Source organism: Acanthochromis polyacanthus, chromosome 18 (genome assembly GCF_021347895.1).
Source record: "Acanthochromis polyacanthus isolate Apoly-LR-REF ecotype Palm Island chromosome 18, KAUST_Apoly_ChrSc, whole genome shotgun sequence".
Classification (NCBI taxonomy): Eukaryota; Metazoa; Chordata; class Actinopteri; family Pomacentridae; genus Acanthochromis; species Acanthochromis polyacanthus.
Genome location: NC_067130.1, coordinates 35273858 through 35288959, shown reverse-complemented (window position 1 = coordinate 35288959; position 15102 = coordinate 35273858). Strand labels below are relative to the sequence as shown.

Sequence of the window (15102 nt, the reverse complement as noted above, 5' to 3'; positions counted from 1 at the left end):
TAGCTGGCGACGGGAATTGATGGGACTCAGAAACACCCCACAATTTAATCAACTGTTCCTTGTGTCATTTCCGATACGTCCACAGTGGTAGATTGTTGTAGGATCACAATCCTGTGATCGTCAGCAGACTGCTGAGGTAGCGTTCACTTGTTGCCATGGTTACCGTGCTGCTATCAGACGCCGTGCTGCTACCTCAATGGGAAATCCTTAACAAATCCGTGGATCCAAACTTTAAGCCGTATCACTGCTGAAGTCTAATCATTTGGTCCTTGTGTCATTTCTGACCGACCCTGAAAACTTCATTTAAATCCCTGAGTCTGTTTCTGAGTGATGTTGGTAACAGAGGAAGGATTCACACACGCTGATCGTCACATAACTCTGCCGTGTTCTTTGGTGGAATAAATAATATAATTTACCTCATTCTTTCAGTGCTCTAACAGATCTGGATGCAACAGTTTCCATCATGGTGATTTATGTGGTCTGTTGTCTGATCATTTCAGCCGTTCTAATACGTTTCATGATTTAAAAAAAAAAGTGTGTATCAATGGATGAGCTTTTTCCTTTTTTGTATTCCACCACAGTATTGCACGGTTGTAAAACAGTTTAGCTCCGCTTTGGTGAAGAACATCAGTGAATTAATTGTTTATCACGGTCTGCAGCAGTAATTTTTGTTGGTAAATGAGAGACATTAGTATCACACGTCTGCATCTTCAAACCATAAACAGGAAGTGAATTCGGTGATGTACGTGCATTAGGTTTTGTACTGGGAGCTGCTATGATTGGTGGAACTCACGGGAGGCGGGACAAAGTTGCAGGAAAGTTGCAGTGATTGGACAAAACTGCAAGGAGGCACAAAATTTGCAGAGATTGGTTGATTTCACGTGAAATTGCACGATCGCAACATCGCGAATTCCTGGAGAGACTGATAGAACAACAGTAGAACAACAAGAACATAAACAACATAAACAACAGCACCACCAACAGCAGAGCAGTACGTTCTAGTAGGTTCTAGTAGGTAGGAGGTGAACTGACCCTTTGAGCAGTAAATGTCCAGCGAGCTGCTTCCAGCTCCACCGATGAGGAAGTTCACTGAGAGAGGAAACATCTGGTTAGAGTACTGTAGTACTACTGGAATACTACTGCAACACTACTGTAGTACTAGGCTGGGATTACTACAAGAACAATAGTATTCAGTGGTTACCGTGGTAACGGCGTGAACTCGCTAATGATGCCTTCAGCTCCCAGAGTGATGCCGTGAACGATGAAGGTGCTGCCCAACCCCTTCCATAGAGCCTTCACTCCCTGATCAAAAACATTCATATCCGATCAATAACTGATCATTATTCATATCTGATCACTAAACAATCAATAGTATTGATATCTGATCACAGCATTGATTATTTTACTGATTAACTGAGTGTTCATCAGATGCAGCTTCTATTAATAATTAATGAGTAAATATTGATCCTAACGTTCTTTATTGATCCATCTGGGGAGATTTATTGATGCAGATCAATAAGTGATTGATAGATCTGATGTTTTATTGATGCAGATCAATAAGCGATTGATAGGTGTGATGTTTTGTTGTGATTAAATGCAGACCAGGGGGTGAGCTGCAGGTTATTGATCGCTACCTGAGCCTTGCTGATGGAGTACATGACGGCCACGGCGCTGAACGGAGTCAGGTGGTAGCAGCGGGCGTGGTAGTTCACCTGAGGAAACAGCCAATCAGAGAGCAGCACAGGTCAAACACAGCTGTCCAGAAAGAACAGGAACCAATCAGAAATCAATCAGCAGATATTGATCAGTTATCGATAAGAAGCAGCCGATACCTGACACTGTCTGCGGAACACGATGCAGGGATGGGAGAGAACGTTCTCCGTGAACAGACTGGAACACACCATTAAAAAAATATCAGAATACACACAATACAAGAAAAACAACAAACAACACACAAACAGTAGCAGTTGTTGTATCTCAGCTTCACATTAATGTGTGTTTTATGAAGTACAGCTTCCTGAACGATCAGGTGACTCCTACCTCACCAGTCCGATTCCAAAGCCAGCGAATCGGTTGAGCTGCTCTGCAACAAGAAACAAAGTTTATTCACATTAAAGCAGAAACAATCACAGATGTTATTGATTATTGACTTCACGGTTGATTGATCAGCTGTGCATCTTTAAAAGAAAAAATAATCCAATAAATTAAGAAATCTAAAGAGTAAAACTCAAAGCTGAGACAAGAAAAGACCTAAATTAACAGTACAAAACCTGAAATAACAACTTAGCTTATTAGTTTAGTGGCCAACTGTTAGCTTCGCTGGCAAAAAGCAAACAAAACTCTGCTAATTAGCCTGCTAATTACCTAGCCTGCTAACTACCTAACCTGGTTTATAGAGCCCCTATTCTGCCATTAGCATCCCGGCTAACCAGCAGTTAGTCTCATTTAGTCCGTTTTTAAACATTCTCTGTTTAGTTAATATTTACTTTGACCTGTGGTTAGCCTGCGAGCTAACAGTTAGCTTGCAGATGTTGTTAGCCTGCCAGCTAATATGACCGTTAGCTTTCTCCATTAACTTCCATTCTATCATTAGCCTGTGAGCTAACACCTCCGCGCCTACACACCGACCTACCAGTAGGCGGGAGTCCGGGCTGCGGGGCGTCCCAGCCGGACACGGCTCCGAGACCTCCGGGCTCTCCCAGAGGCTCGTCGTGCAACGGCGTCCGCTCTCCGGGGTGCAGGTTGCGGCTGCCGGGGATGTCCGGCGGCGTGGTGACCCAGTGGTGGTGGTGCAGCTCTGCGGGAGCGCCGGCGCTCCGAGCCGGGTAACTGGCTCCGTACAGCGGGTCGTCACGGCCCCGGTAGCCGAGCCCGTCGAAGCTGTCCGGCCGCCTGGAAGCCATCAGAGGGTCGGAGGACAGAGGCCAGGAGGACCGTGGCTGAGATCCGGCTAACGGACGTCAGAGGCGGGCATCAAAATGGGCGTAGAGCGGTCCGGTGGAGGAACGACTGTCCTGTTCAGTTTGACCCGCAGCAAAGCATCCACCTGCCGCTTCTTCTGCACTGCAGCGGCCTGTAGGCGTAGCTCGGTGCTGCCCCCAAGAGGTGTGAGGACCGTCAAACGAATTTGAGCTGTGTGCTGACAGTTGAGGTGGAAGTCTGATCTATTTTATGTCTAGCCTAGCCGCGCTACACCCAGCTCTGAAGACACAAGGGTCAAGGAACTCTCGACAGGGACTTCCGGGGGATGGCGGCAGTGATCAGCTCGCTCTTCTAAGCCTGCACTCCTCAGCCCCGAAATTTGAACGTTAACTCATACTCAGACTGAAAATATTTGCAGAACAGCAACTGCAAGAAAGGTATAGTTGCCTGTTGTGCTCGAACGCAAGAAACTGCCCCGGTAAACTCATTTGAAGTTAAAAACGATGTCCGGCGGGAAACCGAGCGCTAGCCCTAAGCTAACTGCTAACGCTGCTACTACAGATCACGATTACGTTCCGATGGACACTTCTGCAAGCCTTGCTGGTAAGAGAAAGAACCCACCTGCCACTCCAACAAAAACGGGTGCACCACCAGTGGCTAGGATGAAGACAGCTCAAGAACAGTCCTACGATAACCTGATTGAAGCTATTGCTAAGCTAACCGATAAAGTGGATGGTTTCGGGATACAGCTAAGAGAAACCGCCACCATGGTAGCTAGCATCACTCGGCTTGTTGAAATAAACACCGCTGATATAAAGGAATGCCAAAACAAAATACAGAAGTTTGATAAAGACATCCCCGGACTTGTTCAAGAAAACAAGGAGCTAAAAGAGAGGGTCACTGAGTTGTAAAAGGTACAAGAGGCGGTGGAATCTCAAGATACACGGAATAAAGGAAAAAGACGACGAACAAATCCGTGAGGAGGTTATCCACATTCTGTCACAACTCGCACCGCAGTGGGCAGCCACCATGGGAACCATTGTTGACAGCGTTCATCGCCTAGGAAAACGAGAGAATGGAAGAAACCGCCAGGTGATTGTCCAGTTTGTCATGCGATACCGTCGTGAGGAATTTTGGAGGATGACCAAAAATTCAAAATTCTGCAAAGAAGCCGGAATCAGATTCAAACAAGACTTGTGCAAAGCTGACAGGGAGACCCGAGCTGCAGCATGGCCAAAGATGGATCAAGCCCGCGCTGATGGGAAAAGTGTCTGGTTCAGGGGCCATGTGGGATACATCGATGGAAAAAAGGTTGAAATATAAAATACTGACTCAATTAAGTTTGGGCTAGACTGTTATTACTAGTTAGTAAAGTTCTTATGGACATGTTCTCAAGGTTAAAATACATTCTTTTGAGAGTTGCACTTTAACAGCAGCTATCCTTTAAAACTGTTCACACTTGGTTGCACTATGTTTTTACTACCTTTTTACTACCTTTTTACTAGCTTTCCCAGGTAAATATATGAAGGTCAGTTTATTTTAAACTGTCACTTTCTTATATTACAAAGTTTACATTCTCTGCAGAATTTATTTCTATTTTTTTCAATGCTATAGGAAAAACATAACATGTAAGCTATTGCTACATTATATGGAAGTTAGAATTACAGTTATGAGTTAATAACTTACCAGTTTATTCAAGGGGCTCATTATTCTATACTTAACACCCAAAACTCACTAAACACTTTTTCTTTTATTACTCTATCCTTTATTTATGTCTTTGTTCAGTGCAACTTTTCCTTCTGTTTCTCTAAATGTTAGGGGTTTGAGAGACTCTATTAAGAGAAAAGCTACGTTTTTATTTCTCAAAAATGAAAAAGCACATTGCTATTTAATTCAGGAAACCCACAGCTGAGAAAATATGGTCCAACCAATGGGGTGAAAAAATATACTTGAGTCATGGCACAAATAGGTCGGCAGGGGTCGCCATACTCCTACATAACTTTCCTGGAAAAGTTATTTCTACAAAAAGGATTCTTCAGATCACTGGATAATTTACATTTTTGAAACAAGCAACCAATTCTTGATTCTAGGAAACCTTTATGGTTATAATAACCTCAGCCAGAATAAACTATTGATTACAGAACTAACATACTGACAGAACTATCTCAAACTTATATTAACAGTAAAATTATTCTAGGTGGAGATTATAATATGGTAATGGATGAATGGCTTAACAGGCAGCCCTCAACATTTCAAAATCATCAATTTAATTGCACTTTGTCACAATTCTGTAATGATTTCCAACTAAACGACATGGCGAATACAAAATCCAGACAAACAAATCTTTACATGGTTCAAACCAGATGGAACCATCAAATCCAGATTAGACTTTTGGCTTGTTTCTGAATTTACACCTGCTCTTAAGATCAACTGCTCAGTTACTGCTGCAGCGCTTACAGACCATTGTATGGTTAAATTAACTATTTCCCCGATAAATGCTAGTAGGAGGAATAAAGGCTGTTGGAAATTTAATTCAAATCTTTTAAAAAATGAACACTACTGTCAGGATGTAATAAGAACTATAGAAGATATCTCCAAAGATACTGCACTTCAATGTTACAGTGAAAAATGGGAATTTCTAAAATATAAAATACGTCAGATATCCATATCTTATAGCCAAATTATAAACCGAGCCAATAAACAAAAAGAAATTGATATTATACAAGAAATTCATAATACTTGCAATAAACATTCTTTGAGTGAACAAGAAAAACAAAAATGAATCTTACTGCACTCTTCCTTGGACAACATTTACATCAACCAACCAAAGGAGCCTTTATCAGGTCCAGAGCAAAGTGGATTGAGGAAGGAGAGAGAAGCTCAGCATGTTTCTGCAGACTAGAAAAAGAAGACAAGAAAGAAATGCAATCAAAACTTTAGTAATCGATGGTGAAGAATGTGATGATCCTATTCAGATCTCCAAAGAAATCTTTCAGTTTTATAGCCAACTCTTCCTCCTGTTCACAAAGAGACACAGACAAGTTTTTGGAGTCTATTGCTGAACAAATACCTAAGGTTGATGAGTGTTTTAGAACAATCTGTGACGCAGAGATTCGAATGGATGCAGCTGAAAAAGCTCTAAAATGCTTATCACTCGATAAACCACCAGACTCTGACGGCTTAACAACTCATTTTAGACACTTCTGGGTTAATCTAAAAGACTTATTTTTCAGTCTGCTAAAAGAGATCTTAACAACTTTAATCTTACCAAATACTATGAAACAAGGTGTTATTAGCTTAATCCCCAAACCTGGTAAGGATCCAAAACTAACTGACAACCTTGGACCAATCACTCTATTGGACAACGATTACAAAATGTTAACTCATGTATTTGCCAACAGACTTAGAACAGGTATCACTGACATTATATCAGAAACTCAGTCTGGATTCATTAAGGTTCGATTCACAACAATACACGACTTATTCTGGACTTGATTGACTACAAGGATTTAATTAACGACAACGGTTTTATTTTATTTCTAGATTTCTTTAAAGCTTTTGATATGTCAGAGCACCAGTTCATGTTTAAAACACTAGAAATGCTAGGCTTTGGAAATTACTTTATAGATTTCGTAAAATTGATATATACGGACACTAACAGCACCGTAATAATACCACAGGGCACTTCCCCTAGATTTTCAGTTAATAAGGGAATAAAGCAGGGCTGCCCTATCTCACCCTTATTATTCATTGCAGCAGCTGAGATGCTATCGATTCTAATGAAAAAATCTGATTTTGACAAATTAAATATTCTAGGGAAACAACTAACCATCAGTCAGTTGGCTGATGATGCAGCCATATTCATGAAAAACTCTGATCAACTACCAAAAATCCTTGATTCTGGTCATTTTTTCTCTAAAGCTTCTGGTTTAAAATTAAACTTTAGTAAATGTGAATTATGACCTATTCATGATTGCGATCTGTCAGCCATTCATAACATTCCTGTAAAGACAACAATGAAATACTTGGGTGTATATATCACTAAAGATAACGACCAATTATCCAAGCTTAATATATGGAACTGTGTAGAAAAATCTAAAACTCATCTAAATTCATGGTCTCAGAGAGACATCTCTATCATGGGAAGAACTTTTCTCACTAAAATGGAACGCATTTCCAGATTCATTCCTTATCCATACCTAAAGATGCTATCAAAGCAGTTAATCAAACTATGTTTAACTTCATTTGGAAAGGGAAAACACATTACATTAAAAAAGGTACTAAGGTTAAGGAACATGAGGAGGGTGGTGTAAAAGCCATAGACTGGAACCATCAAAATAAACTGGTTGACACACTTTCTTAAACAACCCAAACTATTCTGGTTTCACATCCCAAATGAAATTTTCACAAAATTAGGAGGAATCGAGTTCCTACTTAAATGTGATTATGACCTAAATAAGCTTCCAATCAAAATGTCTTCATTTCATCAGCAGACTCTATTATACTGGAGATTAATTTACAAGCAGAATTTCAGTCCCATATGAGCCCATTTTGGAACTGTAGATATGTTCTCCATAAACACAAATCTATATTTCAACAAAGTTGGTTTGATAAAGGAATCTGGTCTGTGATGCATTTACTGGACTGCTCTGGAAAAATGCTAACTTTTTAAAATCTCAGTACCAAATTTAATAAAAATGACAAACGCCAATACAACCACGTAATTAAAGCAATACCTCAGGCAGTCTTAATGGCATCAGACTTACATAAAAACAAAATTCAGGCAAATCTCCCATCGCTCATGCTGAATGAGGCTGAATGATTCCAAACTTACCGACTTTGTTCTTAGAAATATATTCAATAAAGTCATTTTCCCAAATCCATCATCGAGAAACTCAATTCTAATTTTTTCTCCAAAAAAGACGCTCAAATTTTAAGATCTAAATTCTTCAAATTTCCTGTTGCCCCCAAAATGAAAGAAAATCATTTCAAAATTATGAATAGAATTTATCCCTCAGCTGATTTTTTAAGCAAACGATTTGGTTGTGAAAATAAAAACTGCTCCTTTTGTAATGAACACACTGAAACTACAGATCACTTATTCTATGAATGTGTGTATTCTGAAGCCTTTAGGGATGACGTACATCACTGCTTATCTAACTATGTACCAACTCCTGCTTTTGAATGTCAAAATATTTTGTATGGATTTGTAATTAATAACTTTTTGCCTCACATGTTAGGGAATGTCATTGTAATATTAGGGACATTTTTCTTACACAAATGTAGGTTTCTGAAATGTAGACCCATTTTTGGTGTGTTTCATAAAGAGACGTCTCTATTCTTCTCATCACTGAAGAATATGAAAGGGCGGACTGCTGTAAAACTGTTTAACATGATTGAAGATATCAAACTCATGGACAACCGCTAACCATTGGACATTCATGCAGACAGACTCCTGTTATTTTGTTACCTTTTTTTTAACTCTTTTTTCTTTCTATCTTGTATGTCTTTTTTGTTACTCTTCGTACCTCTTGTACGACTGTTGATGCTGCTTTGTTTCAATTAAATAAAAAAAAAAACTCTCGACAGGGAGGGAGGCGGGCTAAAAGGTTGTCTATCAAATCACTCTGCAGCAATTGGGTAGGTATACAACCAATCAGCGCAACGAATAGGCTCCTAGAGCGCCAGAAATCAGAGGATGCGGTAGTTCGGTGAAGCCTTATTTATACAGTCAATGGGTGAAGCTCAAGTATATTACAGACATGTTAACAGAAAGATTATTCAGAGTCGGTGCTAATGGAGCTCAACGACTGTTGTCGTTGTTGTCGTAGGTGTTTCCCCACATGGTTCCTCAGTGCCCTGCCGTGTCTCAGCACCGTGTTGTGTGTATGTGTGTGTATGTTTTGTGAGTGTGTGTGTGAGCGCATGTGTATATATATCTGGAAGCGTGATATTGTTGGTTTTACTATGTTTTTTATTCTCTCTGTTGTTTTATTCTTTTATTTTGTGAAGCACTTTGTGTTGCATTTTACACACGTGGACAAAATTGTTGGTACCCCTCAGTTAAAGAAGGAAAAACCCACAATTCTCACTGAAATCACTTGAAACTCACAAAAGTAACAATAAATAAAAATTTATTGAAAATTAAATAATCAAAAACAGCCATCACTTTTGAATTGTTGATTAACATAATTATTTAAAAAACAAACTAATGAAACAGGCCTGGACAAAAATGATGGTACCTCTATAAAAGATTGAAAACTATTTGACCAGAGTGACATGATTAACTCAGGTGTGTCATTTAATTGACATCACAGGTGTTTCCAAACTCATAATCAGTCAGTCTGCCTATTTAAAGGGAGACAAGTAGTCACCCTGCTGTTTGGTGAAAAGGTGTGTACCACACTGAACATGGACAACAGAAAGCGAAGGAGAGAATTGTCCCAGGACATCCGAAAAAAAATGATAGACAAACATCTTAAAGGTAAAGGCTATAAGACCATCTCTAAACAGCTTGAAGTTCCTGTGACAACAGTGGCTCATATTATTCAGAAGTTCAAGACCCACGGGACAGTAGCCAACCTCCCTGGACGTGGCCGCAAGAGGAAAATTGACGACAAATTGAAGAGACGGATCGTTGGAATTGTATCCAAAGAGCCCAGAGCAACCTCCAAAGAAATTAAAGGTGAACTCCAAGGCCAAGGTACATCAGTGTCAGACCGCACCATTCGTCGTTGTTTGAGCCAAAGTGGACTTCATGGGAGACGACCAAGGAGGACACCACTGCTGAAAAAAACTCATAAAAAAGCCAGACTGGAATTTGCAAAAATGCATGTTGACAAGCCACAAAGCTTCTGGGAGAATGTCCTTTGGACAGATGAGACCAAACTGGAGCTTTTTGGTAAGGCACATCAACTCTATGTTCATAGACTCAAAAACCAAGCATACGAAGAAAAGAACACTGTCCCTACGGTGAAACATGGAGGAGGCTCAGTAATGTTTTGGGGCTGCTTTGCTGCATCTGGCACAGGGTGTCTTGAAAGTGTGCAAGGTACGATGAAATCTGAAGACTATCAAGGCATTCTGGAGAGAAATGTGCTGCCTAGCGTCAGAAAGCTTGGTCTCAGTCGCAGGTCATGGGTCTTCCAACAGGACAACGATCCAAAACACACAGCCAAAAACACCCAAGAATGGCTGAGAGAAAAGCGTTGGACTATTCTAAAGTGGCCTTCTATGAGCCCAGATCTGAATCCCATTGAACATATGTGGAAGGAGCTGAAACATGCCATTTGGAGAAGACACCCATCAAACCTGAGACAACTGGAGCTGTTTGCTCATGAGGAGTGGGCCAAAATACCTGTTGACAGCTGCAGAACGCTCATTGACAAATACAGAAATCGTTTAATTGCAGTGATTGCCTCAAAAGGTTGTGCAACAAAATATTAAGTTATGGGTACCATCATTTTTGTCCAGCCCTATTTCATTAGTTTGTTTTTTTTAAATAATTATGTTAATCAACAATTCAAAAGTGATGGCTGATTTTGATTATTTAATTTTCAATAAATTTTTATTTATTGTTACTTTTGTGAGTTTCAAGTGATTTCAGTGAGACTTGTGGGTTTTTCCTTCTTTAACTGAGGGGTACCAACAATTTTGTCCACGTGTGTATGTGTATATATGTATATATGTATATATGTATACAGTGCCTATCATAAGTATTCACCCCCTTTGATGTTTTACCCTTTTATTGCTTTCATAAATCAGTCAAGGTCAACAAAATTTAGCTTTTTTAACAAAAAATTTATTGGAAAAAACTCTTTAATGTCAAAGTGAAAACAGATTTCTATAAAGTAATGTTAATGAAAGAAAATTATATAAATGAAAATAATTGTTTGCATAATTATTCACCCCCTTCAAGTCAGTATTTAGTAGATGCACCTCTGGCTGCAATCACAGCAGTGAGTCTGTGTGGATAGGTCTCAATCAGTCTGCACATCTGCCCACTGTAATTTTGCTCCGTTCTTCTTTGTAAAACTGCTCAAGCTCTGTCAGGTTGTGTGGGTATCGGGCATGAACAGCCCTTTTCAAGTCCAGCCACAAATTCTCTATAGGATTGAGGTCTGGGCTTTGACTCGGCCACTCCAGAACATTTACCTGGTTCTTTTTTAACCATTCCTGTGTAGCTTTTGCAGTATGTTTTGGATCATTGTCTTGCTGGAAAATAAATCTTCTCCCAAGACGTAGTTCTCTTGCAGACTGAAAAAGATTGTCCCCCAGGATTTCAGTGTATTTTGCAGCATTCATTCTGCCCTCTATCTTTACAAGCCTTCCAGGTCCAGTTGCTGAGAAACATCCCCACAGCATGATGCTGCCACCACCATGCTTCACAGTGGGGATGGTGTGTTTTTGGTGATGTGCAGTGTTTGGTTTCCTCCAAACATGACATCTTGTCTGATGGCCAAAAAGCTCAATTTTGGTCTCATCAGACCAAAGAATCTTCTTCCACTTGACCATGGAGTCTTCCACGTGCTTTTTGGCAAACTCTAGTCCAGATCTAATATGACTTTTCTTCAACAGTTCTCATTGCCACTCTCCCATAAAGCTTTGACCGGTGAAGAACCCGGGCAGCAGTTGCTACATGCACAGTCTCTCCCATCTCAGCAGCTGAAGCTTGTAACTCCTTCAGAGTAGTTGTAGGGGTCTTGGTGGCTTCTCTCACTAGTCTCCTACTTGTAGGTCACTCAGTTTACGAGGGCGGCCTGATCTAGGCAGATTCACACAAGTGCCATATTCCTTCCATTTCTTGATAATGATTTCACTGAACTCTGGGGATGTTCAGTGCCTTGGAAATGTTTTTGTAACCATTCCCTGAATTGTACTTCTCAATAACCCTTTCTCTGAGTCGCTTAGAGTGTTCTTCTGTCTTCATGGTGTAATGGTAGCCAGGAATACTGATCAACCGCTCTCTGGACCCTTCAGACAGGTGTTTTACAACTCAATCACTTGAAACACACCCACACCACTCAGGTGATCTTCATTTCACTGATAGTGAGACTATTGGCAACAATTTGATGGACCTCTATTGAATTAGACCATTAAATTAAAAAGGGGGTGAATAATTATGCAAACAATTATTTTTATTTATATAATTTTCTTTCATTAACATTACTTTATAGAAATCTGTTTTCACTTTGACATTAAAGAGTTTTTTCCAAGAATTTTTGTGTTAAAAAAGCTAAATTTTATTGACCATGATTGATTTATGAAAGCAATAAAAGGGTAAAACATCAAAGGGGGTGAATACTTATGATAGGCACTGTGTCTATATATATATATATATATGTGTGCATCCATGACCTTTTATTCCACCGTTTTACAGGCATCTGCTTTCTTTCTGTTGGCTGAGCAGAAGTCTATGTTAGTTTAAATAGTCTTAATTATTTAGCAGGACATGATTTGGATGCAGACATTTAGACTATGTGTGGATAAAACAACTGCACAGTCAAACAGCCACTTAATATTTAGGCTACTTTACAATGTAAAACATGATCAACATGAAGTACCTCCATGAGATAATGCCGAGGTCTGACCTGTTTGAACAATGTTTTTATATTTCATCTTAAGCTGCTGCCCCGTCAGGATTTCCTCTAAATGAAATAACTTAATATTCTACCATTCAGACAGTTATTCCCTGTAATATTATTACGATTACAAAGGACTACATTTAAACTTACGCATTGATCCGGGCTGTTCTCCACGCCGTCTCTCTCTCTTTTGCAGCTGCAGCGGTGTTGCACTTCTTTCTAAAAACGTGTTCAAACTCGCCATATGAGCGCGTTAAAAACTTCCAGTTCAAAAACGCAGCCTTTCGCTTCCCCGTTTCCATGGTGACTCGTCGAATCGGGGTTCCATTGATGCTGTCTTTTCAGAGTTGTGGGTCAAACTACTCCGAGTTAATTAAACCAACTCAAATCAGCCGTTGTGAAACCGAAAACTCAGAGTTTTCTATCTCAGAGTAGATCAACTCAGAGTTGAGGAAGAAACTCAGTTTGTTGAACCTGCTTCGTGAAACAGGCCCCTGTGCTGGATGGTATCTGGAGATCTATCCAGCACAGTGGAACTTCTTCTAGTAGATAAGCAGAGTAGAGAGGAAACATGGAGAGCCAAAAACATCTCTAGGATGAGGACAGAAAAATAAGGCACAAAATGGCAAAAGAGACTTAGTGGCAAAAAAAACGAGACAAAGTGACAGAAAAGACAAAAACAGCACAAACAAAACTCTAAAGGACACAAAGTAGATGCAGACCTACAAAACGACTCCAACGTGACACAAAACGACAAGACAAGACGACTGGAGCTGGTAGTTGGAGATCCATCCAGCATGCAGGAACATCTACAGATGATGAGTAGAGAGGAAACATGGAGATAGAAAAACATCTACTGGATGAGGAGGTAAAAGGACCTGGATGACTGAGAACCTGATGGAGTTACACACGTGGACAAAATTGTTGGTACCCCTCAGTTAAAGAAGGAAAAACCCACAATTCTCACTGAAATCACTTGAAACTCACAAAAGTAACAATAAATAAAAATTTATTGAAAATTAAATAATCAAAATCAGCCATCACTTTTGAATTGTTGATTAACATAATTATTTAAAAAAACAAACTAATGAAATAGGGCTGGACAAAAATGATGGTACCCATAACTTAATATTTTGTTGCACAACCTTTTGAGGCAATCACTGCAATTAAACGATTTCTGTATTTGTCAATGAGCGTTCTGCAGCTGTCAACAGGTATTTTGGCCCACTCCTCATGAGCAAACAGCTCCAGTTGTCTCAGGTTTGATGGGTGTCTTCTCCAAATGGCATGTTTCAGCTCCTTCCACATATGTTCAATGGGATTCAGATCTGGGCTCATAGAAGGCCACTTTAGAATAGTCCAACGCTTTTCTCTCAGCCATTCTTGGCTGTTTTTGGCTGTGTGTTTTGGATCGTTGTCCTGTTGGAAGACCCATGACCTGCGACTGAGACCAAGCTTTCTGACACTAGGCAGCACATTTCTCTCCAGAATGCCTTGATAGTCTTCAGATTTCATCGTACCTTGCACACTTTCAAGACACCCTGTGCCAGATGCAGCAAAGCAGCCCCAAAACATTACTGAGCCTCCTCCATGTTTCACCGTAGGGACAGTGTTCTTTTCTTCGTATGCTTGGTTTTTGAGTCTATGAACATAGAGTTGATGTGCCTTACCAAAAAGCTCCAGTTTGGTCTCATCTGTCCAAAGGACATTCTCCCAGAAGCTTTGTGGCTTGTCAACATGCATTTTTGCAAATTCCAGTCTGGCTTTTTTATGAGTTTTTTTCAGCAGTGGTGTCCTCCTTGGTCGTCTCCCATGAAGTCCACTTTGGCTCAAACAACGACGAATGGTGCGATCTGACACTGATGTACCTTGGCCTTGGAGTTCACCTTTAATTTCTTTGGAGGTTGCTCTGGGCTCTTTGGATACAATTCCAACGATCCGTCTCTTCAATTTGTCGTCAATTTTCCTCTTGCGGCCACGTCCAGGGAGGTTGGCTACTGTCCCGTGGGTCTTGAACTTCTGAATAATATGAGCCACTGTTGTCACAGGAACTTCAAGCTGTTTAGAGATGGTCTTATAGCCTTTACCTTTAAGATGTTTGTCTATCATTTTTTTTCGGATGTCCTGGGACAATTCTCTCCTTCGCTTTCTGTTGTCCATGTTCAGTGTGGTACACACCTGTTCACCAAACAGCAGGGTGACTACTTGTCTCCCTTTAAATAGGCAGACTGACTGATTATGAGTTTGGAAACACCTGTGATGTCAATTAAATGACACACCTGAGTTAATCATGTCACTCTGGTCAAATAGTTTTCAATCTTTTATAGAGGTACCATCATTTTTGTCCAGGCCTGTTTCATTAGTTTGTTTTTTTAAATAATTATGTTAATCAACAATTCAAAAGTAATGGCTGTTTTTGATTATTTAATTTTCAATAAATTTTTATTTATTGTTACTTTTGTGAGTTTCAAGTGATTTCAGTGAGAATTGTGGGTTTTTCCTTCTTTAACTGAGGGGTACCAACAATTTTGTCCACGTGTGTATGAGGGTTAAGAAGGAAGCAGTGTGTCCCAGCTTCATTATGTTTCAGTTAGAA

The 15102-nt window shown here is 40.0% G+C and overlaps 1 protein-coding gene across 7 annotated transcripts in view; it reads right to left on the bottom strand.

The window, feature by feature from the left end:
- The window catches only part of slc25a46 (solute carrier family 25 member 46), a 46584-nt gene that overhangs the window by 5811 nt on the left and 25671 nt on the right, over nt 1-15102 (bottom strand). Inside the window, exons 1-6 of one of the 7 annotated variants that reach the window (XM_022221940.2) lie at nt 2633-3121; nt 2041-2083; nt 1833-1890; nt 1635-1712; nt 1202-1302; nt 1033-1089 (exon numbers count right to left, since the gene is read on the bottom strand). The exons of 1 other annotated variant lie outside the window; for it this stretch is intronic. In XM_022221940.2, the coding sequence (XP_022077632.1) occupies nt 1033-1089; nt 1202-1302; nt 1635-1712; nt 1833-1890; nt 2041-2083; nt 2633-2903 (608 nt within the window). In that variant the 5' untranslated portion in view covers nt 2904-3121. Of the gene's footprint in view, nt 1-1032; nt 1090-1201; nt 1303-1634; nt 1713-1832; nt 1891-2040; nt 2084-2632; nt 3122-15102 lie in introns of those variants that run through there. 5 more of the 7 variants (XM_051938841.1, XM_051938842.1, XM_051938843.1 and 2 more) reach the window with 5 other exon arrangements.